Here is a 25,109-nt window from a genome sequence, read left to right on the forward strand (position 1 = left end):
GAACACTGATCTTTTCAACTTCCTGAGCAATCCAGCACAAGAGATTATCTTTATCCTTATTTCTGAAATTTTATTTCCTAATACTTTTCATATGCTTACTATTTTTCTATTTCCATTTCATGTAAACATGCAACCCATGGGTCTCATAGCAGCACAAAAGAAAAGCATGTAAACTATAATCATACAGTGTAGGTTTATGAACAGGGAGGCAGGTTTTAGAGGGTGAGTTTGAAATTGTGTAACTTTCAAATTCAAATTATGAATATATATTTCCAAGAATGTAAGTTGTGTGAATCTAACATGGAGAAAAATTATTATGGATGACATTCAACCTAGGGAGCCCAAGGATGTATTACCAATGTTCATTATGAAATGCTCCAATGAGATGGGATGCATTTGGGCTAATAAAAGGCACATTTTGTAACATGATTCATTCATGTTACAAAAAAATGTTTCTATAGTTTCCTTTTTAGATATGAGAATTTATAATATCCTAAATAAAATGGTATCAGACTGCAATTTCAGTGGCCAAATTTGAATCCTTCACAAGCATACTACTCTGGTTCTTTTGATTAAAATGTGCTCTACAACTTTCTCTTCAGTTTCCAAAAATAAGACTAATTTTTACTAATCTATGATATACAACAATTACTACCTTTCATAAGAGGGAGAAATCATCATTCCCCCTCCATTTTTTCTACTACATATGCCATCCCCAATAACCTGTCCTACTCACATGAAAATATTTCTTAATGTTCTGGCCTGCTCTGTTTCATGATCATCCTTTCCTGTAACCATCAACAAAGGCCCTCAATCATACCAACAATCTAGAGAAGAGGCTGTAGTCACAGAAAACATGGCAATTTAGGTTAACAGTTTTATGCTATTCCCTGCCCCCACTAAGCCCTCAAACCTACATTGTACTGTATCTTAAAATTAGTGTCCTAGTTTTTCCAGGTTACATAGGTATGAGTAAACCCCACCTAATGACCCAGGTCCTTTCACCTTACTGATCCCTTGAGACCATTATGGTGGCCCATGAAATGAATGTAATTAAAGTAGAACATCAGTGGATTCCAAACTGCAGGTCATGTCACCAGTAATAATGCAGCCTTGAGAAACCTCAAGTAATTTGAGTAAAAAATTTATAGTGGCTTCTGGCTAGCTCAGTCCTTATAAGAGGACGTGACTCTTGATCTTGGGGTTGTGAGTTTAAATTCCACATTGGGTGTTGAGAATACTTAGAATATTTTTTAAAAATTATAAGCTGAAGATAATTAGTAGCTCTTTCCACGGATATCCTTGTTCTTTTGATACCTATCATCTCATTAGGTTTTAAATAATTTAAATTTTCTGTGGGATTGAACATCTAAGATTGGTTAATCCTCAAAGTAGGCCTACTTCCCCTGTAGTATGAATTTTCTTATTTTAGTCCATTGAGAGAACTGGCTAAACAAATGATCACTTTCATTACATTTGTAATGTTTCTGTCCAGTATGAATTCTTTGGTATTTCCTGAGGTAAAGACCTTGACACATTTGTATGGTTTCCATCTCATATGAATTCTTTCATAACCACAATGTTGTACTTTTATTTTTTTTAATCACTGGAAATTTGTCCCTCTTAAGCCCATTCACTTATTTTATGTGCCCCCCAAAGCTGTACATTTTTTATAAAGCTGATCACACTCATTACATCTGTAAGGTTTCTGTCTATAAGAACAGTTATATTCCACAAGGTATAAACTTTGGATAAGCCTTGCCATACATTACATTTGTGTGCTTTCTTTTAGAGATTTATATTATGATGTCAAGTGAGGTGTAAGCCCCTGGTTACAAGTTTTGCCACATACATTAGTTTCATATGGTTCCTCTCCATGATATGGAATCTCTGATGTTGAATAAGCCTTGAACACTTGCTTAATCATTTTATTTGTAAGGTTTCCTTCTATTTTGAGTTCTTTGATGATCCCCAAAGCTTGAGTTTTGAATAAAACCACTGCCACACATACTAGATTTATAATGTTTCTTTTCACTATGTATTTTCTGATGCCTAGTAAGTTTTGCAAACTGGGTAAAAGCTTTGCCACACTCATTACATTTATAAGGTTTCTCTCCAGTGTGGATTTTCTTATGCTGAGTAAGATGTGAACGCTCCGTGAAGGCTTTGCCACACTCATTACATTTATAAGGTTTCTCTCCAGTATGAGTTCTTTCATGACCCCAAAGATGAGAACGTTTAATAAAAGCCTTATCACATTTGTTACATTTATAAGGTTTTTCTCCTGTATGAATTCTCTGATGTTCCATAAGGCTTGAACTTTGGATAAAAGCCTTGTCACACACATCACATTTGTGTGGTTTCTCTCCAGTGTGTATTTTCTGATGCCTGGTAAGGTTTGCAAATTGGGTAAAAGCTTTGCCACACACATTACATTTGTAAGGTTTCTCTCCAGTATGGATTTTTCTATGTTGAGTAAGATTTGAACGCTCAGCAAAGGCTTTGCCACACTCAATACATTTGTAAGGTTTCTCTCCAGTATGAGTTCTCTCATGGCCCCCTAGGTGTGACCGTCTGATAAAAGCCTTATCACATTTACTACATTTATAAGGTTTTTCTCCTGTATGAATTCTCTGATGTTCTAGAAGGCTAGAACTTTGGATAAAAGTTTTGCCACAAACATCACATTTGTGTGGTTTCTCTCCAGGATGTGTATTCTGATGTCTAATGAGATGTGAGCACTGCTTAAAAGCTTTGCCACACTCCTTACATTTGTAAGGTTTCTCTCCAGTATGGATTTTCTTATGTTGAGTAAGGCTTGAACGTTCAGCAAAGGCCTTGCTGCATTCATTACATTTGTAAGGTTTCTCACCACTATGAATTCTCTCATGACTCCAAAGGTGTGACCGTTGGATAAAAGCCTTACCACATTTATTACATTTGTAAGGTTTCTCTCCAGTATGCATTCTCTGATGATTTGCAAGGTTTGAATTTTGACTACAGACCTTGCCACATATGTCACATTTATATGGTTTCTCTCCTGTATGGATTCTCTGATGTCTAGTGAGGTTTGAACATTGGTTAAAGGCTTTGCCACACTCTTTACATTTGTAAGGTTTCTCTCCAGTATGGATTTTCTTATGTTGAGTAAGATGTGAGCGCTCTGTAAAGGCTTTGCCACACTCGTTACATTTGTAAGGTCTCTGTCCTGAGTGAATTCTCTCATGACTCATGAGGTTTGAGCTTTTGCTAAAAGCCTTCCCACAGTCATTACATTTGTAAGATTTTCCCCTAGTGTATGCTCTTCTGTATTGTGCAGGTAACAAAGGATATTTTAAAATCTTCCTATATTTATTCCAAATGTTTTTGATACTAGAAGGAGTTCTTTGAAGTGGTGAAACAGAGGAACCATTGTTGAAAGATTTCTCAACTTGGTTACATTCATACATTTTTTCCTCCGTCTGAAATCTCTGCAGTTCAGCCAGGTGTGCGTGTAAACATAACCCAGTTCTGTTTTCCAAACGGTCTGTGTACCAGTTTCCAGCAGCACTTGTGTTATTTTCCAGTTTTAACAAATGCCTTACAAATGGCTCACCATGCATGAAATATTGGTATGTATGATTTCCTACAGAAGTACTCTGCTTTGGAGGAAAAGTAATTGAGGATTTATTTAGCTGCTGATCTTTTCTATGAGTGAGATTTTTGTTATGTGTCAAAGGCACTTCTTTGTAATTTCTTGCAGCGCATCTCCACTGACTCTCAAACTCATGCATATTTTCCCAGACTTCCTTGAGATCAAAATCCTTGGTGCCTTGGCTTTCATTGCCCTCCAAGATCACTAAGCGGTATGATTCTCCTTTATTAATTTCCTCTTTTGGTGAGAACTTCCTGATTGCAAATCCAGCAGAAAGGCTTCCTGTCAAAGAGAGTTGGAGGGTAATTATTGTATGCTGAATTACATAATTACATTAAAAAGTACTTATCATGAACATAGGAAGTTTCTCAAGCACAGTCTTCAAGCACTATCATAATATACAAACACTATCGTAATATGTTTTTTTCTTTTTATAAATTTTTCCATATTAATACTTTCTCTGATCTTAAGATAAATTTTCTAAACATACTATTATACACTGTACATATTTTTTGCCCATATACCTGGGTACTTGATACTTCATGATTAGGGAGCTGATCTGTCTACTGGCTATGCTGTAACTGTACATGAGATCACAACTGAGATTTCTGTCTTCCCTAATTCTTAATCTTTATAAAAGTATGTTTATCTGAACCCGGTATTTCGTAATTCAGTGATTCTCAACGTATCTTTCATTTCTCCTCCTGTGCGTTCCTTATGGAATGTAAATTCTTTCTTTAGTTCTTGGGAAAGAATTCTTTAGAATTCCAGAGACTATAATTTTGTGTAACTGGTTACTTAACCTGCTAGATTTATCAGTTGTTTAACTGTAATACAGACTTCTTAAAGTACCTTTTTTCTTTCATCATATCCCCACACATTATGACTAAGCACCAGATCACGCTGCTGTACTGAGCGGGCTGTGCTGTGCATGCACGGAGCTCTTTCCTTACGTAGGTAATGCAGTGTGGGGAGGGGCGGGTCCTGTGGAAACTGAGGTGCTCTGGCCTCATAATTAATATACCAGGAGATACCAGTACAGTTGTTTAGATCAATGAAAAGTCTGAGGAGGATTTGGATTTGGGTTCAGAAAAGCAAGAGTGAAGCACAAGGAGTACCAGGAGAAGTGGGAGTAGTGCTTGTGCTTGCACATCTATGGTAATATGTCCTTTAGAAGGACAGTGTGAACAGCAGAATTTAAACAGAGAAACAATTTTTGGCAGTGTCGCTGTGGTCCATGACAAAGGTCTATGTGCACAGTTGTGGTTAGCAACGTAAGTAGCCAATAACAGGAAAACAGGACAGCAACGGGATGTGTGTCAACAAGGACCAGGTGGGTTAACTGAAATACGTAATTTCAAGAGCTTAAGAAATTTTCTGGGAAACACAAATAAGGAATAAGGAAATATTCACACAAATAAGTAATAAGGAACACAAATAAGTAATAAGGAAACCATGGAATGTAAAAAAACTTCATTTCCTTAAGTAAAATTAGATATTTAAATATCATTAATATACCAGGATGTACATGATGAATCTAAACAAGAATATTAGAATAAAGTATTTGTAGCAAAAAAAAGTAATGAAAATAAAATTTAAAGTTATTTTCAGAAAACTACGTGTATATATAGCGAAAAAAATAATGTATCTTATACAAAAAAGCTAAGGTAAGTCAATCGAATGGTATTTCTGGGACTAAAGCAGTAACTTAAAAGTATGTTCACAAGATATCAAAAATTCTCAGTTTAAAGAATGTCATATATTTAACTAAGGAAAATGTGTGTTAAAATAATGAGATACATGGGGCGTTTGAGTGGCTCAGTGGGTGAAAGCCTCTGCCTTTGGCTCAGGTCATGATTCCAAGGTCCTGGGATCGAGCCCTGCATCAGGCTCTCTGCTTGGCAGGGAGCCTGTGTCCCCCCTCCCTCTGCCTGGCTCTCTGCCTACTTGTGATCTCTCTTTCTGTCAAATAAATAAATAAAATCTTAAAAAAAAAAATACTGAGATACCACTACACAATTACGAATGGCCAAAATCCAGAACACTGTAACACCTAATATACCACTGAGGATGTGGAACAGGAACTCTAGGTCACTGCTGGTGGGAATACAAAATGGTATCCCCTCTGGAAGACAGCCTGCAGTTTCTTACAGAATTAAATATACTCTTAAATAGGATCCAGCAGTCAAACTCCTTGGTATTTACACAGCTAAGTTGAAAATTTATGTCCACGTAAAAACCTGGGACACAAAATAGAAAAATCCTACAATCTGTATGGAACCACAAAAGATCCCAAATGGTGAAAGCATCTTGAGAAGGAAGAACGAAGTTAGAGGCATCATGTTCCCTGATTTTACATTCCTTCATTACAAAGCTGTGGTAATATAAACAGTATGGTATTAGCATAAAAACAGACACAGAGATCAACAGAAGAGAACCCAGAAATAAACCCACACATGGTCAATTAATTTACAACAAATGAGACGTGAATATACAACGGGGAAAGGACAGTCTCTTCAATAAACAGTATTGGGAAAACTGGACAGCCACATGCAAAAGAATGGAACTGGGCCACTATCTGATACCATACACAAAAACTAACCCAAAAGAGATTAAAGACTTGAACCTAACACCTGAATCCATAAAACTCCTAGAAGAAAAGATAGAGGGTAATAAGCTCCTTGACACAGGTCTGGGCAATGATTTTTTTTTTCACCCTTGATACTAAAAATCAACAAAAGCAAAAATAAGTGGGACTTGCATCAAACTAGAAAATTTCTGCACAGGCAAGGAAACCATCAAAAAAATGAAAAGGTAACCTACTGAATGGGAGAAAATATTAGCAAATCATTTGTCTTATTAGGGGCTAATCCAAAATAACAGCAGAAAGCCCCCAAATAACCCAATTTTAAAAATAAGCAAAAGATCTGAATAGATATTTTCCAACAAATACATCCAGATGGCCCACAGGACCAAGAGAAGCAGCTCAAGATCACTCATCATCAGGGAAATGCAAATCAGAGCCACAGTGAGATACCATGTTACGCTCGTCAGAATGGCAGGTATCAAAAAGACAAGAAATAACCAGTGTTGGTGAGGGGATGGAGAATTTGTGCACTGTTGGTGGGAGTCTAAATTGGTGTAGCCAGTATGGAAAACAGTATGGTTGTTCCTAAAAAAATAAAAAATAGCATTACTGTATGATCCACCAATTCCTCTTATTTATCTGAAGAAAACAAAACACGAATTCAAAAAGATACATGCATTCCAATGTTCGCTGCAGTGCTGTACACAATATCCGTGACATGGAAACAATCTGAGTGTCCACTGATGGGTGAATGCGTAAATACAGTGTTATCCAGTCTAAAAAAAAAGAACAGAATCTTGCCATTTGTGATAACATGGATGGACCTTGAGGACATTACGCTAAGTGGAATAAGTCAGCCAAAAAGACCAGTATCTTCTATGGTCTGTCTTATATGTGGACTCTTAAACAACAACAACCCTCTGAGATACAGAGTGAGATACAGAGTATACTGACGGTGGCCAGAGGCAGGAGGCTGACAGGATAGTAGCAGAAATGGGTGAAGGGGATTAAAAGGTTTAGGAGAAAAAAAGAAAAAAGATGAGCACCTGGCTGGCTCAGCTGGCAGAGTATGAGACTCTTTATCTTAGGGTTGTTGAGTTTGAGCCCCACGGTGGGTGTAGCAAACACTTAAATACAAAAATTAAAAATCGGGGCGCCTGGTGGCTTAGTGGGTTAAAGCCTCTGTCTTCGGCTCAGGTCATGATCTCAGGGTCCTGGGATCGAGCCCTGCATCGGGCTCTCTGCTCAGCGGAGAGCCTGCTTCCTCCTCTCTCTCTGCCTGTCTCTATGCCTACCTGTGATCTCCGTCTGTCAAATAAATAAATAAAATCTTAACAACAACAAAAAAGACTTGCTGCTGGGATGCCTGAGTGGCTCGGTATGTTGTGTCTGACTCTTGGTTTCGGTTCAGGTCATGACCTTAGGGTTGTGAGATTAAGCCCCCTGTCAGGCTCTGTGCCGAGTGTAAAGTCTGCTTAAGATTCTCTTCCCTTCCCTCCCTCCCCCACCACTCCCGCCAGCACACACATGCTCGCTCCCTCTCTTTCAAAAAGAACAAAACAAAACCAAAAACAAAGCAAAACAAACTGCTGCTGCACTTTGAGTTTTTAAACGAAAAACAAAAAGATATCAATATGGTGCTTTCCATATATCCGGAATGCAGTAAACATCTGAGCAATGATACAGGTTTTTCCTACAGAAAGGCTAACTAGAAATCTCAGTAAGCTGTACTGTATCTAAACCACATCTAATTTTAGATTTTCACTTTTTGGAATTATCCACATCGTGACTTCCAACTAATGATTGCAAAGGGGCCGGACCCTAAAAAGCCAGGATGGCCTGGGAAAGAGAGAGATTTTAGCTATACTTTATTAGACAGACAATACTAGGAAAAGGATCAACTAAGACACCATCATCTTCTCAGAGGGTTAATGGGAGGTGGCTTCCTTGTAGAATGAAGTGACTCTGTGTCCTCTAGACCAACATTGTCAGTAGTGAAACATTTCTGTCTTGATCAGAATAGGTAATATAATCTTATATATTGAAATTTACTTTTGTAAACAGGAAGAGAAATGTTGAAATGGGAAAAATGTGGCCAGTAAAGAGCAGCAGTGGCCGGGGGGAGGGGGGGCAAGGGGAGCATTGTGGGTGTTGTGACCCACATGCATATTGTGTGAACACCGCTCTCAGAGGCTACAGGTGGAAATGACCTGAGTTGAAACAAAAGTGCTCCCAAATATGCCTGAGTGCCTTTTATCCTGGCAAGTTAAGATTTGAGAAATTTTTAGCATATAACCTCAAGTCCTCCCAGTCATGAAAATCCATTTTCAGATTGTTATTGTAGACACTATAGGAAACTAGTTTACAAACAAAATCTCAATAAAGATTATCCTCTCCTTCAGCCTTTAAAACTCAGCCTTCAACGAAGTCAAAAGAGAACCCTCAGAATGGGAGAAAATATTTGCCAATCATGTATCTGATAAGGTACTTGCATCGAGAATATATAAAGAACTCTTTAGACTCAACAACAAAAAGACAATCCAATTTTAAAATGGACAAAGAATCTGAACAGACATTTCAAAAACCATAGAAAGATGGCCAATAAGCACACAAAAAGATGTCTTAGTCATTAGGGAAATGCAAATCAAAACCGGGGTAAGATACAACTCCACATCCCTAGGATGGCTATAATCAAGGAAACAGATTACAAGTGTTGGTAAGGATGTGGAGAACCTGGAATGTTCATACATCCCTGGTGGGAATGTAAGATGGGGCAACTGCTTTGGAAAATAGTCTGGTGGCTCTCCAAAAGATTAAAGAAAAATACTGTATGGCCCAGCAGTTCCACTCCCAGCTATATGCTTAAGAGAAATGAAAACTGTATGTCCCCATAAAAACTTGTGCAAAACTGTTTACAGCAGCATTACTCATAACAGCCATAAGGCAGAAACAACGCAAATGGCCAGCGACGCACGGACGGATAAACAAGATGTGGGATTCGTGCATGGAATATTACGTGGCGACAAAAAGGAATGAAGTTCTACAAAAACCAAAAAGGGCTATAAAAGTCAAACAACACACCCAAAACCCCTGCGTAGGAATGTTCATAGCAGCTTTATCTGTAATTGCCCAAACCTGAAAGCCACCAAGGTGCCTCTCAGTAGACGAATGGAGAAATAACCTGTGGCCCATTCAGACAACGGAAATACTATTCAGCGATAAAAAGAAAGGAGCTGTCAAGCCAGGAAAAGACATGGAGGAAACGTAAACGCACGACAATCTGAAAAGGCTATATATCCCGTTTGATTCCAACTTAATGACATGCTGGGAAAGGCAAAACTATGGATACAGTGAAGAGATCCATGTTTGCAGGCGCCAAGAGGGAGGGTGAGAGGACTCTCTTATTGCTGGCTCAAAGGAGATGATCATATTATGTCTGATCTACACTGTCACCACCCTCGGGAAGCACTGTTAAACTGCACAAAAGCTAGGACAACTAGAGGCCCAGATCACTCAGGATCTCCTGATACCTTCCATCTCGGTGTCCTGGGACATGCTGACATTCTACCTGGTGGCTTCAAGAAGCACTTCTTTATGCAGCAGGAGGACACCACAGCACACTAATCTATGTTCCTCTTCAAGAATTTTGTTACCTGGTAAACTCCTCCATGGCGGAGTCCACTGTGAAGCTGTTACCTAAAGGTGGGTTATCACAGCAGGAAAAGAGGATGAAGCTTTAGGCCCTTGGAATTATTTTTCAAAAGCAAGTTTCAGAGGCAAAATCTTAGAGGAGAAGAGGGAGAAAAATACAATATATGGGAGTAAAATAAGAGGGTCAAATTTTGTGGGGTTCCTGAAAGGGGCTGTGTGCTCTATCCAGACTGCAGGGTGAATGTCCGAGCCACGGGCTATACCCCCACGTGGCAGTGGGGATCAGAGAGGACCTCAGTATCGCGTCTTTATATACTGCTGGGCCACCATCTCAGCAAGACCCTCCCCATTTCTTTTTAAACATGAATGGCAAAATGAGGACTGAAGAAATGGGTGAGGGGCATGAACAGGCAGAGAGGGCTTGACGCAGCTCCACGAAGTCTCATGGAGCCCCAGATACAACGGAAAGGCAGCCACTCTGTTTGTCGGCTGAGATGTTCTCCCAAGGATATAAAATTGTTAATGGAAATTGAATAGGCTTTAGGGTCAGCACTACGGAGGCCTCAGCTCTGATCTGTATGGATTGAGAACCAAGAGAAATCAAGGGGAAAGACTCCTCAGGGACAGCCATCTTGGTCCCTCTCAAACAATGGCACCAATATGGTCAGAGGGGCCAGGGCCGAGTGTTACAGGTCATGACAATGGGAGTGCAGAGGATTTCCTTTGAGAGTTCATAAGAAATAAACTTTTATTTTCCCATAGATCTTCCCCAAACAGTATTTAACGGAGCAGCTTACTCCGCCCATCTGAGCTCTTACATGTGTTCCCATCCTAATACATTCCCACATGTCTGCATTTCCCGTTTGAACTTCACTTTCCACAGTCCATGGCTCTTCCCCCTGTTCCAAAATGGATATATTCAGCTCAAGAGACTTCAAATTATAAAGAAAAAAGAACCTGATATGCTTTGCTCTTCCAGAACATATTCCTGGCTCTTCGTTCAGTGGAGAACAGAGGGTGTTCATTAGACGTGGGTGTAGAAAGTATTTAAAAAACTAGTCAACGGACTGCCTTCTCCTGAATGCTTCGGGGTTATTTTACATGTGCAGGTATCTAGCTCTCTTCCAAGAACTACTGAATCAAAAGCACGAGAGTAAGACCACAGAATCGGGTATGTTTTAAAAATTCACTGTAAGGTTTTCTGAAAACTAATGTCCTGCAACTACCTAATGAAGCACGAACGCGGAACTTCTGAAGAGAAGGGACAGTAGAGTCCGCTTGACATTACGAAGCCTTTCCATTCTCTATCAAAACAGCTTTCGTCACTCCGTTAAGAACAGGGATTGAAACTCATACAGTCAAGTCAGGGCCTCTCAAGAAAAAATGCAAAGACATACAAAATGAACTACCAACTTCTGGAGGGAAACTCTCCTCACCCAGGGAGACCAGGTTCCGGTAGTTCTCCACCATCACGTCCCTGTACAAGGCCCTCTGGGCAGGGTCCAGGCACTCCCACTCCTCCCTAGAGAATTCGATGGCCACATCCCTGAAGGTCAGGTGTCTCTGAAATGAAAACACATCTCACCAAGCGGACAGGCAGAGTGTTCTGATTCTGACACAAAGTAAAAGCAGCACAGATGTATAAAGGTGACATGACTGGGGTGAGTATTCCGACCGATCTGTGTAAGATAATTCTGAGCAAGTTATAGTTCTCTGATTTTCTTAAATGAAACAACATAAAATTAGCTGTTTTAAAGTACCATTTGGTGGCATTTAGTATATTCATAGTGTTGAACAAACATCACCTCAGTTGAGATCAAAAATATTTTTATCGTTCCCAATGGAAACCCTTTACCCATTACGCAGGTGCTTCCTATTGGCCCTTTCTTCTCCAGTCGCTGGCAACCATTAATGCTTTGTCTCTATGGATTTACCTAGTTTGGGTTTTTCATATTTGTAAATGGAATGGTATAAAGTGTGACTTTTCTGCATCTGGCTTCTTTCACTTGGAATAATGTTCAGGTTTGTGCATAATGTTGTACGTATCAGTACATCGCTTTTTTATGGCTGAATACGATTCCATCATAGGACTAGACTATATTCACTGTCTACTGATGGGCCTTTGGTCATCACCTTTGGCTAATGTTAATATAATGTTGCTGTGAACTTTCAAGTACAAGTAGGTGTCTGGATACCTGTTTTCGGTTCTTTTGGTTATATACCTAGGAATGGAATTCCTGGGTCGCATGGTTTAATTTTTCAAGAATCTGCCTTGCTGTTTCCAACAGCAACTTCTACATTTTAACAGAATGTGTCATGATTCTAATTTCTCCACATTTTTACCGACATTTTTGTGTTACTGTACTCATCTTAGTGGGTGTGAAATGGTATCTCATTGTGGTTTTGACTCTGCATTTCACTAATGACTGATTTCACTGAACCTCTCTTCAGTGGCCTGTTTCAGCTGTTTATCCGCTATGGAGAAGTGTCTGTTAAAATCCTCTGACCTTTCTTATATTGGGTTCTTTTTATTTGGGTTGTTGAGTTGTAGAAGTTCTTCATATATTCTAGGTTCTAGACGCTTACGAGATACATGATTTGCGAATTATTTCCTCTCATTTGGTAGGTTATGTTTCACATATGAGATCATGTCCTTTAATGCACAAACATTAATTTTGATGATGACCAATTTATCCTTCTCTCTTTTGTTTTTGGTATCATGTATTAGATCCACTGCCAACCCCAAGGTCATGAAGTTTCACCTCTGTTTTCATCCAGGAGTTTTAAAGTTTTAGCTCTTACAGAGTCTTTGATTAATTCTAAAATTATTTATATGGTACAAGGTAGTTTCACTTTATTCTTTCTCACATGGATATCCAGCTGTGCCAGCACCACTTAATATTCTTTTTCCACTGAGTGTTTTTGGCACCCCTGTAAAAAAAGGAATTGACTACAGATGTATGGGTTTATTTGCAGATGCTCAGTTCTGTCACTTTGATCCATATTTCTAGCCTCTGCTGGAGTTACACTTTCGATTACTCAAGATTTGTAGAATGGGGGCGCCTGGGTGGCTCAGTGGGTTAAGCCTCTGCCTTCAGCTCAGGTCATGATCTCAGGGTCCTGGGATGGAGCCCCTCATCGTGCTCTCTGCTTAGCAGGGAGTCTGCTTCTCCACCCCACCGCCCCCCACCTGCCTCTCTGCCTACTTGTGATCTTGCTATCAAATAAATAAATAAAAACTTAAAAAAAAAAAAAGACGACTTCTTAAAAATAAAAGATTTGTAGTATGGTTTGATGTTGGGAATTCTAGGTCTTCCAACTTTGTTCTCATGTTAATTTTGGTTATTTGGGGTCCTTTCCAAATCGACTGAGTTTTAGAATCAGGTTTCAGATTTGTGCTTTTAAAAAAGGCTGTTGAGATTTTGCTGGGTATTGCATTACTCTTTATCTAACTTTGGGGAGGACTGCCATTTTAATGTCTTCTAATCCACAAACACAGGCTATCTTGACATTTATTTAGGTTTTAATTTTTAACTGCATCTTTGTAGTTTTCATTGTGTATAAATCTTCCATTTCCTTGGTTAAACTTATTCCCATTCGTTTTGATGCTCTTGTAAATAGAACTGTTTACTTACTTTCAATTTGCTGATTGCCAGTATACAGAAATACAACTGAATTGTGAGTGTTGATATTGTGTTCTGTAACTTCAATTTATTATCTCTAACTGTTCTTTATTTCTAAATATATGATCATGTATTCTGTGAATAGACGTAGGTTGAATTCTTTTCCAATTTTGACACATTTTTCCCCTCTTTTTTCTCTGGGTAGAACTTCAGTACAATGTTAAAGTGTGGTGACAAAATGGGGCACCCTTATTTGTTCTTGGTATTAGGGTGTAAGTTTTCAGTCTTTCACCAGTGAGTATAATGTTAGCTGCGGAATTTTAGTATTTAGTAATACCTTTTTTTCAGACTGAGCAAGTTCCCTTCTATTCCTAATTTTTTAGTGCATTGTTTTTGTTGGAGTGTTCTGTAGACGTCTTCTAAGTCTAGTTGGTCAATCCTTTATTTCCTTACTGATATTATGTTTGATTGTTCTAGCCATTATTACAAGGGGAGTATTGTGGTCTCCAACTATTTTGCTCAATTTTTGCTTCAAAAAAGCAAAGGCTTTGTTGTTGTACATATTGTTCACAGTTGTTTTATCTTCTTGATGGATTGACCCTTCTTTCAAAATGTAATGTCCTTCAACTTCTCTGGTAACAAACAACTTCGTCTACTTGATCTATTTGTATCGCTACCCCCTAGCTTTCATCACTATTTGCATGGAGTATCTTTTCCATCCTTTCACTTTCCATCTATTTGTGTATCTGAAGTGAGCCTTTTGTAGATACAGAGTGAAATTATTATTTTTTTCAAAGATTTTATTTGACAGAGAGGGAGCACAAGTAGGCAGAGAGGCAGGCAAAGAGAGGGGAAGGGAAGCAGGCTCCCCATTGAGCAGACAGCCCAATGTGGGGCTTGATCCCAAGACTCTGGGATCATGACCTGAGCTGAAGGCAGCGGCTTTAACCCACTGAGTCACCCAGGTGCCCCTAGAGTGAAATTATTTTTTAAAAATTAACTCCTTTGTCTTTTATTGAAGAGTTTAATCAATTTAATCAGTTTACACTGTGTCTGTGCATACATACTATTTTTTTTTTTTAAAGATTTTATTTGATAAAGACAAGAGAGAGACAGTGAGAGAAGGAACACAAGCAGGGGGAGTAGGAGGAGGAGGAGCAGGCCTCCCGCCGAGCAGGGAGCCCGATGCAGGGCTCGATCCCAGGACCCTGAGATGACCTGAGCCAAAGGCAGATGCCTAACGACTGAGCCACCCAGGCACCCCATGTGCACACCATTTTGATTGGTTTTGTTATTTTTCTGCATAGTTTTATTTTCTGAATGGTTACCCTGGGGATTGCACTTTACATATAGAATAACATTTGAATTTCGTTGATATTAACTTAGCTTTAATAGCATATGACAACTGCTCCTATACAGTCTCCCTTTATGTTCTTTTTTTAAATTTATTTTTATTTTTTGAAGATTTTACTTATTTGACAGGAAGATACACAGTGAGAGAGGAAACACAAGCAGGGGGAGTGGGAGAGGGAGAAGCAGGCTTCCCACAGAGTGGGGAGCCTGATGTGGGGCTTGATCTCAGGATCCTGGCAGACGCTTAACAACTGAGCCACTCAGGCACCCAAGTTTACCAATTCTTTATTCTTCTTGTCATTCTGCTACTGAACCCTCTAGTGAATTTTCAGTTTTGGTGATTGTACTTTTTAGCTCCAGAATTTGTATTCTATCCTTTTTTTTTTTTTTTTTTTTTTTTTAAAGACTTTATTTATTTATTTGACAGAGATCACAAGTAGGCAGAGAGGCAGGCAGAGAGAGAGAGAGAGAGGAGGAAGCAGGCTCCCTGCTAAGCAGAGAGCCCGATGTGGGGCTCGATCCCAGGACCCTGGGATCATGACCTGAGCTGAAGGCAGAGGCTTTAACCCACTGAGCCACCCAGGTGCCCCTGTATTCTATCCCTTTACCATAATTTCTGTCCCTTTATTAATATTTTCTATTTGTCAAAACATTGTTCTCCTACTTCTTAGTTCTCTTCCATGGCTTCCTTTAGCTCAGTTAGTTTAAGACAGTTGACTTAAAATCTTTACTTAGTAAGTGGAATGTCTGGCCTCCTCAGGAACACCATCATTACCTGGTTAACCTGGTAATCATGCTTAAGATAGACAATCTGGACATACCCTTAGATTATCTGTAGTCAAGTCAGCCTGCTCAGAAGCAGGCATTCATTGTAACAGTAAGAAATCGTAAAGGACTGATGTATCTTCATTTAGAGGATGGTCCGATGAGGCTCTAAAAAAGCAGTTATCTGTTTACTAACATGAAAACAACTCCAGACATAGGGTTGTAAATATTTAAATTTGCAAAATAAATTATTATAATTAAACATTTACTGAAGAATATTTTCTCAAATCATTATAGTATATAAATTATGGTATATAAATGCATTTTTATAAGGTTTTTATAATAGTTACTAAAGAGAATACTGGGCGCCTGGGTGGCTCAGTGGGTTGTCTGCTCAGTGGGGAGCCTGCTTCCCTTCCCCTCTCTCTGCCTGCCTCTCTGCCTACTTGTGTTCTCTGTCAAATAAATAAAATCTTAAAATAAATAAATAAGTAAATAAAATAAAGAAAATACTGGTTCCTGATGAAGATAATCAGTGATGATGGATGGTATGATGGGAAGGGGATAGTTTCTTAGTTTCTAAACTCCATTATTGTGTAGAACTGAACCACAGCAATACCAGAGAGGTTTAATACAGAAAAAAAACAAAAACAAACAAAAAAACAACATTTAACAATAATTAGTAAAATAAGGGGCGCCTGGGTGGCTCAGTGGGTTAAAGCCTCTGCCTTCGGCTCGGGTCATGGTCTCGGAGTCCTGGGATCGAGCCCCGCATCGGGTTCTCTGCTCAGCAGGGAGCCTGCTTCCTCTTCTCTCTCTGCCTGACTCTGACTTCTTGTGATCTCTGTCTGTCAAATAAATAAATAAAAATCTTAAAAAAAAATTAGTAAAATAAAAATTTAGCCCCAGACTCTCTAATGGCAGAACGTTCTGCTCCTATGTCTTGGCTAAACCATAAACATTTTTTCCTAAAAGATCTGCTGTGTGAGAGTTGCAAAGACCTTGAGCAAAGACCTCATGGTCTTTATGAGATGGGTGTGCAATGAATAATGTAAAGAACACTCACTGTTAGACAAATGGGTTGATTCTACATTTTAAAACTAATTATGTTCATTAAAAAAAAAACACCCTCTGTTCCTTATTTCCTACTTTGAACTTCCCATTCTCTTTCAAAGTATTAATATTTTGGAGTTAGAAATATACTGATTTCCTTGTTTAACGTCCGATGACATTTTTAAAATTAGAAAAAGCAAATATCCCCCATCAGTCTCCTTTTCCAGAGTTTCTCAGGTATTTGTGCACATTAACACATCACTTACATATGTAATCTCTTTAATCTTGATTTATATGAGCTGAAAGGGCATCCAGAAGGGGTCTCTGAGGAATCCTTGATGTCCAACCGCACTGACACCACAGTCCATGCCTGCACAGAAAATCCTTCCCAGGCTGACCACCTAAAAGGAGCCTCTTCCCAAGTTCTATGTCACGGGGTCACAGTGAGGTAGAATCTTCATGGAGATGACAGAAGACTGGGACAAAGTGTGAGTAAACATTTTAGGCAGTAGAAAAACCAACTAAAAATGTATGACTTTTACCTGGGAAAGAGCCATTCCTCCTTTTTTCCCTCTTCTTCTGGGCTTCTTTCTCAGATAAGGTTATTCTGTGTGACAAAAAGTATGTTGTTTAATGCACAGAATCCACATAACCCCTTCCTCTGCTGTAATAAACATACTGGGAGAACCTTCTTGTGGAAGAAAGACAGTCCTTTGCTGCTCACTGCAACAGGAGGGAGGCAGAGACGATAACTCCCATAACAGAGGGCAACAAGTACCTTATTTTACGTATGTCTTCGGAAAGCCCTCCCCTCCTGCTGAAACCCACACATTCTACTGCAACTGCATTGTCCTTTGTCCCTTTGGCACTTGGCCAAAGGAACTGCCTCATTCAAGTTCTTGGATCCTCCCTAGGCAGCCACATCCAATGAATGGTTGATGCAGGATACAGAAGCCTGTGCATTCCATCAAGCTGGACCAACTCTCAATCTTAAGGACCACCCCAGCTCCAGAACTCCTCCCTGGTAGCGGTACTGAAAGTTTAGATTTTTGTCCTGATAGTGATGGAAGCCATAAGAGGGTTTAATATCAAGAGATGACACAATCAAATTTAAGATAGTTATGATACAGAAAGGGGTAGGAGCTGAGAGGCACATGCCTCTGTCTCTGGGACTATGCTCCTGCCTCTTTCTTAGTGGTGTTCATTATTTCTGGAGAACTAGGTCACATTTTAAACTCTAATTATAACTGGGCACGCTCTCTCAGAAACCTCCAGGGACACACACACACAAACACACACACATCCAGTTCTGAAAATCACTTCAGGGATCTTATTAGCTCAGATTCGGAATTCCTGGTCTATCATCTCCATTTCATAGGCGGGTGTATTGAGTCTCAGAGGGGGAACACTTTTACCACGTTGCCCTAAAAAGGTCTGAACCACGGAGCAGTGAGCAGACCTGGGTTTAAGTAATTTCTGAAATGGTAGCCCAGACAAGTTTAAGTAGAAAGGACTTGTCCTAATTGCAGATGGCCTTTCATGTTCCTGAACTAGGTTAGATTCTCTTTAATGGGTTTAATCAAACCCAAGTTAATTTACTTCTGCTTTTCCAGAAAAAATATAATAAAAATATTTGAAATTGAAAATAGTTCCTAGTTCTGAAAAACATGAAGAAGGGTCACCTGTGGAGATGAGCTCTGAGCAAACCTCTGCATCATAAACAGATGGGCTTGGGGCGCCTGGGTGGTTCAGTGGGTTAAACCCTCTGCCTTCGGCTCAGGTCATGATACCAGAGTCCTGGGATCGAGCCCCGCATCAGGCTCTCTGCTCAGCAGGGAGCCTGCTTCCCTTCCTCTCTCTGCCTGCCTCTCTGCCTACCTGTGATCTCTATCAAATAAATAAATAAAATCTTAAAAAAAAGTATAAACAGATGGGCTCTGTTGGAATAAAGTTCCACATCAGTCCAGCCCATCCTCCCAACATTGGCACAGAAAGGGGACTTGAGGGGCACATCCACTTAGTTGGAAAATTCTGCTCAGAGCTCAGTAATTTCATGAGATCACTTAAGGGAAGGGAACTGCTGAACATGAAAATAACTGGCTAAACTAGATGTTGAGTGTTAAAAGATTCTCAACATCCTTAAGGGATGCATAATGAAACAGTTTAAGTTATTTACCAGACATCAAACAATATTCCACTACACAGTAAAGTAGAAAATCATGTAACTCATAATCTGAACAAAAAATTAAGGAAAATAACTTAGAAACTAAAAAGATATGCAGTGGATTCTGAGATTAAAGTTAAAACAGGTGTGAAGATACATCAAATTTAGAAAAGAATGACATGAGCCACAGGAAAAGGGGGGAAAGAGAAACTTTCTGTCAATAACGGCCATTTTGAAAAGCACCACGTGCTTACAGAAAGTCTTCGCCCATTTCCTGGAAGGGAAGAGGATGGCCTGGAACTGCCTGAGCTAGGCCTCTGCACTCTAGTTAACAGGGGCTGCAAATGGAATCCTCTTCTATGCAATTAGGAAGTGCAGATGCCTTCAACACCCGATTTCACAACTCTCATTCTCTTCTGCCTAACTGAAACAATTCAATACATTTTCACTCCAGAGCCACAAATCCGTACTTCACAACTCCATATCCCACATCCAGTCAATTCAACACTCACCTGGGTCTGGGTCCCGTGCTTTGTCCGAGACCACTATGTGTTGTGTTCTCTGTGTATGTCTCTGGCCTCGTTTCTCTTCTCTCCTTTTGTCCATCTGCGTTTCCCTCTCTGCGCATCCTTCGGCTTCCCTCCCTCGCTATGCCAACACTTCGACCCCGCTCTGCCGCCACCTCTGTTTCAATCCCTGCCGCTCTTTCTCCCCAGACGTTCTGGTGGCCCCTAACTCCGCAGACTCCTGCCTCCTCCCCGCCATCTCGGTTGCCCCTCTGCCCTCCCTGGAGCGGAGCGAAGGGCCTGCATCCACTTTCCGAGGGACCACAGTACCGGCGCGGGTGAGGGTGGGCGCAGAGCCGGGAGTCCGGGGAAGGTTCTGAGAGGGAAAGCGACCGGCAGGGCCATCGGTGTCTACAAGAGCCGAAGGCGGCAAGGCTGGGGGCCCGTACCCGCCTCAGAGCGATAACGGAACCGAGCGCACACTCCCGGGTCCCGCACCGAGCGACAGGGCTCGGAACGTCTTGCGGCGACGCCGCGACAAGCGAGAGGGACGAAGGGGGGGTTCAGGGATTTTAACCTTACCAGGCGACCCCCGAAACTGGGTGTGGAGGCGGGGCCCGAGGAGCGCGCCGGCGGCATGAACCAGAAAAACGGACACTCACTCACCCGAGCGCGCCCGTGGCTCCGCGCGATCCGCTTCCGGGTCTGCGGGAAAGCGCGCGTGCGCGTGCGCCACGGGGCGGGGGCGGGGCCTGGGCGCGCGGGGTCCCGCGGTTTTCGCGTCTGTCGGTCCCTCCCTCCCGGCGGTTTCGGGTCCTGCTCTGGGATTCCTCCGAATTCCGCCGGTGTGTTTAGCCGCCCTGCTGGGTTCAGCGTTAGGGCGGGGTGGGCGCTTTGGTCGGAAGCATTGGTGTCCGACAGGTTGAGCGCGGTGCGCGTGCGCACTCTGGCGAGTGGTGGAGACGCGCCTCCTGCGAGGGCGACCGAGCAGCGCGGGGACCCGGGGCTCCTCGTGGGGCGACCGAGCCGACAGTAACAGCTCCTAACTTGATTGAGGAAAAGCCGAGTGCTCAGTGTGGGTGGTGGGAGCTGGAATGAGAAATGCAGGACTGCTCCGTGGGAACGTGCCGCTTCGTACTAACTTCCCAGCGGGGCTCTTCTTTCTCACGGGGCTGTCATTCGTGCTCCGCGGTAGCTGGGCTGCCTTCCGGGGCTTCGGGCCAGACCTTGGGCTGCGGGAGCGGAGGGCTGGCCCGTTCCTTTAAAAGAACCAAAATTCCTGCCTGTATGCATATAAATTAATTTCTCTCTCTTTAAGTTTGATACTGGAGTTCACACCCCTCAAGATAAATTATAAATTCCAACGCCTTTGAGAGCTGTCGGATGGCCTCCTGTATTTTGCTTACGGCATTAGTTACCAAATATCGTTGCAATTTCAGTTTTCTAGAATCTCTATTCAGTTATTTTGGAAGAGTATTTTTAACTCGAAGAGTAGGTATTTTAACCGATTTTTTTTTCTTCTGTTTCTAAATGCTTTCTCTGAAGTGCAGGTAAGGAGGCTTGTAAAAGGTGTATTCTTTCAGAGATACTTAACTTTTCCGAGTACTGGCGAAATACTGGTTTGGAAGTATTTCCAGAGACGTCTGATAAAGATGTCTGTTCTTTATGTGAACAATACAAGCAAATAATAAAATTGGGTTTTCACATGTTCAGTACCATTGTATACACTTAATAACTGAACATGAAGCAGGTAAGTTACTAGTTCCTCTTCCGTTTCCGGTGGAATTCTGAGGGTGCTGTGGGCTGGATCTGCGTCTCTCGCCCTGTTAGTTGACTGCTCACTCACTGCTTACATCTCTGCAAGGAGTTGGTGCTCAAATGACCACACGTCGTTTAAACAATTTATAATAGTTTTTGGCTATTGTAGGTTGTAGGGAGCTGTGTGTTCCTTTTACAGCATGCAGAGAAGATCCTGGACACAGTAAGGTCATGGCTCCAAGAACAAAAGGGCTGATTGTTGAAAAACATGGAGTGATCATAACAGGTGGGCTCAGTAGCCACCAACTGGGATTTTCAGAAAGAGCCAAATAAAGTGAAAAAGTGGAAGAGAGAGCATTTAAAGATAGAAACGTGCTTACCAAGACAAGGATGCTTTGGGTAGCCCTCATGTCAGGGGAAATTCTGGGGAGACATGTTGTTCCTATGAATGTGCTGGACCCACCGCTTATATCTTAAGAGCTTGAAAACTATGGAGATGCTGCCCAGATCCCGAATCCCAGGGAAGGGATTGAAAGTGCAGCAAGTGGTGACTGTGTGATCTTATTCACAATGCCCAGTCATGTTTCTTTGTGATGTTTTCCCCTGTTTATTTGTAGTCACAAGAGGAGGGAAAGTGGCATTTGCTGGGATATTCAGGATCAAGCAGCTGTTTGTTAGAGAGGCACCGGGGAGATTTTAATTTAAGCTCTATCACCTTGGAGTTCCTGGGGCCAGTTGTGATGCTCTGGAACCCACTGAAGAAGCAGATAGTGCTGATGGATCCACCACTGGCCGTTCTGAAACAAAACAAGTTTGCATCAAAACTCAACAAGGATATTTTTCAAGCCCAAAGCTGTCAGGGAGCGATTCCATTAAGGACAATGAGCCAGACATTGGCTACAGGCAGGTGCTTCTCAGAAGCAAGTCTTAGGAAGGAATTCAACCCTGCTTTATTTTTTTACCATATTGACTTCTCTTTTGCTTGACCTTTACCTTGCTATAGGATGTGAAGAATATGACCATTTATTGTCATTTTTAAAAAAGATTTTTTTAAGATTTTATTTATTTATTCGACAGACAGAGACCACAAGTAGGCAGAGAGGCAGGCAGAGAGAGAGGGAAGCAGGCTCCCTGCTGAGCAGAGAGCCTGTTGTGGGGCTCGATCTCCGGACCCTGGGATCATGACCTGAGCTAAAGGCAGAGGCTTTAACCCACTGAGCCACCCAGGCGCCCCAAGATTTTATTTTTTTAAGAAATCTCTGCCCCCAGCATGGGTCTCAAACTAATGACCTGGAGATCAAGAGTTGCATGCTCTTCTGACTGAGCCCGCCGGGCGCGCATTTATTGTCCTTTCCATAGGAATTCCCATTTCCCAGATGCCAAGCGTTAATGATGTTCTTCCCACTGTACTGTTTGCTGGTTACTAACTTTTCTTTTGCACTTTGGCATACTTCTGAATTTTTCACTTCACTGATCTAATAGTCTGTTCGTAAATAAACATATCTCATAAGGCTAGCCATGCTCATTTTGTTTCTTTTCTAGAGTTTTTGTGTGGCTATTTTTTTTTCAAGATTTTATTTATTTGACAGAGAGAGATTACAAGTATGCAGAGAGGCAGGCAGAGAGAGAGGGGGAAGCAGGCTCCCTGCTGAGCAGAGAGCCTGATGCGGGGCTCGATCCTAGGACCCTGAGATCAGGACCTGAGCCGGAGGCAGAGGCTTAACCCACTGAGCCACTCAGGCGCCCCTGTGTGGCTATTTTTATTTGTTTGTTTTTCTATAAGGTTTTTCCAGTAACATCACTAGTTTGAAAAACTGATAGTATCTATACCAGGATCAAACTAAATTTATAAATTAGCATAAGGAAAATTGGCCTTTTTACGATACTGAGTTTTTCTACTCCAGAACATGATGTAAATTTACATTCACTTAGTTCTCCTTTTTATGTATTTCGAGAATGTTTTATAGTTTTCCTCATATAGGCTTTACACATTTTTGTTAGATTTATCCCGGATTAGTGTATTTCACTTAATGTTACGCTTTTGTAATTGCAGGCCCTCCCGTTGTAACTTGTAAATCACTGTTTTATTTTTATACAGTGGCCTAGTACAGGGTTGCCTGGCTGTCTCAGTCAGTGAATGGTGCAACTCTTGATCTCGGGGTTGTGAGCTCGAGCCCCACATTGGTATAGAGATAACTTGAAAATAAAATAGCCTATTTACAGAAAGGCTATTGTTTGTGTGTAACAATATTGTATCCTATTAGGTTACTGAATTATTTCTCGTAATTGGTTTTCTATCAGTTCTTTGTTTGTGTATAACAATATTATATCCTATTAGGTTACTGAATTATTTTTTGTAATTGGTTTTCTATCAGTTCTTTCTATCATCTGCAGGCACAATTGTACATCTTGGTTTCTAATTTCTATGCCATTTCTTGATTTCTCTTCATAAATATGATGAACAATATTAACGAATTTTCTAATAGTGAATCATTTCTGAATTCCAGACATAAATTTTACTTGGTCATCGTGTGTTATTTGTATATTATTTTTCAGGGGTTTTGGCAATATTTATTTTAGATGGTGCCATCTATAGGCAGATGGAGATCTTTCTGTGGTATTCTTTCTGGCACAAACTTTAGGATGTTTTAGTATCCGAATTTTATTTGACAATAGAGATAATTTGGACATTTTACTTCTTCTGTAATGTTTTTGAATTGAGTTAGTAGCATTGGCTTATCTGCTGTGTAAAAGAGTGGAGGACTCTGGGGACACCTGGGTGGTTCAGTTAAGCGTTTGACTCTTGATCTCAGCTCAGGTCTTGATCTCCGGGTTGTGAGTTCAAGCCTCACGTTGGGCCCCACACTGGGCCCCACACTGGGCCCCACACTGGGGATGGAGCCTAGTTTTAAAACAATGGAAGAATCTGCTTGCTAATCTGATTCTGGTGCTTGTTTCATGAGGGACTCCTTATAAATGTCTTCCTTTCCTCCATGGATATTGGGCTGTTTGGACTCCCTGTGTCACTGAAGGCAATTTTGGTAAGATACATTTTCCTAGAAAGTGTCCATTTTATTTTATTTTAAATATTTTATTTATTTTTTGACAGACAGAGATCACAAGTGGGCAGAGAGGCAGGCGGGGGTGGGGGAAGCAGGCTCCCGGCTGAGCAGAGAACCTGACGTGGGGCTCGATCCCAGGACCCTGAGACCATGACCTGAGCCGAAGGCAGAGGCTTAACCACTGAGCCACCCAGGCGCCCAAAAGTGTCCATTTTATATAGGCTTTCTGGCTAGTTTTTTTTAACTTGGAGAAATGGGGCAAATATTTTAAAATCTCAATCATTGACATCATATTCTTTCTTTTGCATTTATTGAAAATTTAAAAAATTTATTGCACTAATTAAAAACCTTAAAAATAGCAAATCCTTCTTGGGTCCTTTGTATGATTCTTTCTTTCTGCCCCTAAGTTAAATGATGGCCGTACTCAGGGATCTGAGGATTAACAAAGAATTAGACTGGGATAAAAGAAATTCTCAGGGAAGCACAGAATCCAATGAGGCACGTGCACTTTTCTGCTGGGCTTTCATGGCTCAGACCTGAGCATTTCCTCCTTCCACGTGAGACCTGTCTGTTTCCAGGAATAATGGAAGAGTCTCTCCCGAACACTCAGACGGTCCCTTTGAATATGCCCATTAGCAACTTCTAATAGATGCTGCTAATTAAAGTTTTTCAGAACTGTTCTCAGTTCCCCAAGTGTGAACTGTCCCTGTCCCTACAGGTGACATGATGATTGCATGTCTTTGGGGAGGTGAGGTCACAGAATCACTAGCCCATATCTCGGGCTCTGGCTGCCTGCCATCCACACATGCTTCGGCCCCTCTTTACACCCGACTCACAGTCCAGGCAGTGGGAAAGAGTTTGTGAGTATCTCCTAGTTTAGTCCAAGAGCAGAGTGTCGACGCTCAGGAGATGCAGCAGGAACCTGGGTTAAGTGAGCATGTCTGGGCCAACAG

General features: G+C 41.1%; 3 protein-coding genes across 3 annotated transcripts in view; 2 read left to right on the forward strand and 1 right to left on the reverse strand.

The window, feature by feature from the left end:
• The window catches only part of LOC116856139 (zinc finger protein 677-like), a 125,540-nt gene that overhangs the window by 16,950 nt on the left and 83,481 nt on the right, over positions 1–25,109 (forward strand). The window lies entirely within an intron of this gene.
• LOC116856117 (zinc finger protein 345-like) overlaps positions 1–25,109 on the forward strand; it is a 112,901-nt gene that overhangs the window by 13,223 nt on the left and 74,569 nt on the right. The window lies entirely within an intron of this gene.
• On the reverse strand, positions 1,825–20,019 carry ZNF677 (zinc finger protein 677). The gene is made up of 3 exons (XM_032839404.1): positions 19,919–20,019; positions 11,309–11,435; positions 1,825–3,916 (listed from the first exon to the last, which is right to left on the reverse strand). The coding sequence occupies exons 1-3, from the start codon at positions 19,973–19,975 to the stop codon at positions 1,929–1,931; spliced, it is 2,172 nt and encodes a 723-aa protein (XP_032695295.1). The 5' UTR covers positions 19,976–20,019; the 3' UTR covers positions 1,825–1,928.

The sequence above is a fragment of the Lontra canadensis genome, unplaced genomic scaffold (assembly GCF_010015895.1).
Source record: "Lontra canadensis isolate GAN:19392208 unplaced genomic scaffold, GSC_riverotter_1.0 scaffold107, whole genome shotgun sequence".
Taxonomy (NCBI): Eukaryota; Metazoa; Chordata; class Mammalia; order Carnivora; family Mustelidae; genus Lontra; species Lontra canadensis.